General features: G+C 71.0%; 1 protein-coding gene across 1 annotated transcript in view; it reads right to left on the reverse strand.

Moving 5' to 3' along the window:
- Positions 1 to 849: 849 nt before the first annotated feature.
- CHLNCDRAFT_134556 (hypothetical protein) overlaps positions 850 to 1,750 on the reverse strand; it is a gene marked incomplete at both ends in the record, with an annotated part of 4,282 nt that continues 3,381 nt past the window's right edge. Inside the window, 2 exons of the mRNA XM_005847458.1 lie at positions 850 to 1,217; positions 1,424 to 1,646. Coding sequence (XP_005847520.1) covers positions 850 to 1,217; positions 1,424 to 1,646 — 591 coding nt within the window. The remainder of the gene's footprint in view (positions 1,218 to 1,423; positions 1,647 to 1,750) is intronic.

Raw genomic sequence — 1,750 nt, forward strand, 5'->3', positions numbered from 1 at the left:
AGGGTGAGGCGTGAGTATGTGGGGGGGTGCGACTGGGTGGGGGGTGCAGGGGACAGCGGCGCCAGAGGGGCAGAGGGCGTGCAGTCCACCTTGGGGGGTGTGGGGCGCGGCGGAGGCAAGAAAAGAAGGGCAGGTGGCTGAACGGCGGCGCGATCAACAGCAGCACAGGGGCAAGCAGTCTGTGGTGCGGCACTAAGGCCCGGCTTCTAAATTTCTGCTAAAAAATGGGTGAAGGCAGGCAGGAAGGCAAATAAGGGTAGCACTGTGGCTGTTGGCGCAGCAGCAACGGGCGAGCCCCGCGGCGGGCACGAGCCGCCGCGCTGCGCTATCACGCAAACGTAGGGTTAACCCGGGCAAAAAAGGGGGAGGGAGCAGCGGCGGCAAGGAGGGGGGAGGCCCCGCAGCTGTTGGGTGCCCGGCAGCGTGGGGGGCGGTGGAGGGATGGGATGGGGGGACGGTCGGGTCAGTGCTGAAGTAAGGAGTACTCATGCATTCGTGAGTGTTGATGTGCAGGTGAGGCGGGGCTGGGGGGGCCAGAAGAAGGGTTGTTTTGGTGCGGGGAGGGGGGCGCCAGCCTGCGGCGCCAGGGGGGCAGGCGGCGCGGCCCCTCGCCTGCAGGGCAGCTGGTGCCTGTGCTGCTGCCAGGGGAGTGGAAGAAATGGCGCCTGATTGGATGGATAGAAAGGAGACAAAGAAGAATGGGGTTTGGCTGGAGGGGAGACGATCAGTCTTGGGAGCTTGAAGGGAAAAACTTGGCGGGGCGGGCCTGGCAAGGGGCAGGCGGCGAGGGGGAAATCCACACGTCGCATGCTGCTGCCCCACCCGGCGGCACGGGGGCGAGCGGCGGCCTCAGATGTTGCCCTCATCCTCGCCCTCCAGCGCTAGCGCCGCCGCCGCCTGGCCCGCATCGCCGGGGCTGCCGGGGCTGGCGGGGCGCTGCGGCGCCGCTGGCAGCATCACACCAGGGTAGCCCCCAGCCGCCGCCACCATGGCCGCCTGATAGCACGCCATGGCACCGGGCGAGGAGGAAAGCGCGGCGCCGCCGCTGCCGCCGTCCTGCTGCTGCTGCTGCCCCGGCGACGCCCTGGCGCCGCCGCCGGCGTCGCGGCCCGCGACGGCGGCGGCGGCCGCGGCGGCGGCCTCCCCCTGGGAGCCCACATTGCCGGCCTGCGGGCTGGGCGGGAACTGGGCCTGCGATCCAGCAGACATGGAGGCGCCTGCAGCAGCGGCAGCAGCAGCAGAACACGAGGCAGGCGCGCATGTGACCGTGAGGCGAAGCGTGGCGAAGCGTAGAGGTGCAGGGTGCGGTATGGGCAGCGATCGGGCAGCACAGGAGGGGGCAGCACGGGAGCGCAGTGGCACAGGCACGGTATGGGCGGCTGCGCGCCCCGGCCCTCGCAACGGCTGCCGCCCCCAAGCACACCCGAGGAGCCAAAGCTGTAGCTGGCATTGTCTGGGGAACCGCCGGCCCAGGCCGCGCTGCTGCCGCCGCTGGCGCCGCCGGCCAGCTGCGCGGCCACAAAGGCGGCGGCGGCGGCGGTGGGCTCGCCGCCGGCGCCAAAGGAGGAGCCCGGGGTGGGGCCGCCCTGCTGGGCCATGGCGTCTTTCAGGATCTGGTGAAGGGTGGTAATCACCACCTCATGGTTCTGCAGAGGGAGGGCAGGAGGAGGAGGGCAGGCAGGCAGCGGGGCAGAGCGGAGGGTGAGGCGCGGCAGCATGAACGGCAGGGAGGCGGGAGCAAGAGGGGGGC

This window comes from Chlorella variabilis (genome assembly GCF_000147415.1).
Source record: "Chlorella variabilis unplaced genomic scaffold CHLNCscaffold_11, whole genome shotgun sequence".
NCBI classification, from domain to species: Eukaryota; Viridiplantae; Chlorophyta; class Trebouxiophyceae; order Chlorellales; family Chlorellaceae; genus Chlorella; species Chlorella variabilis.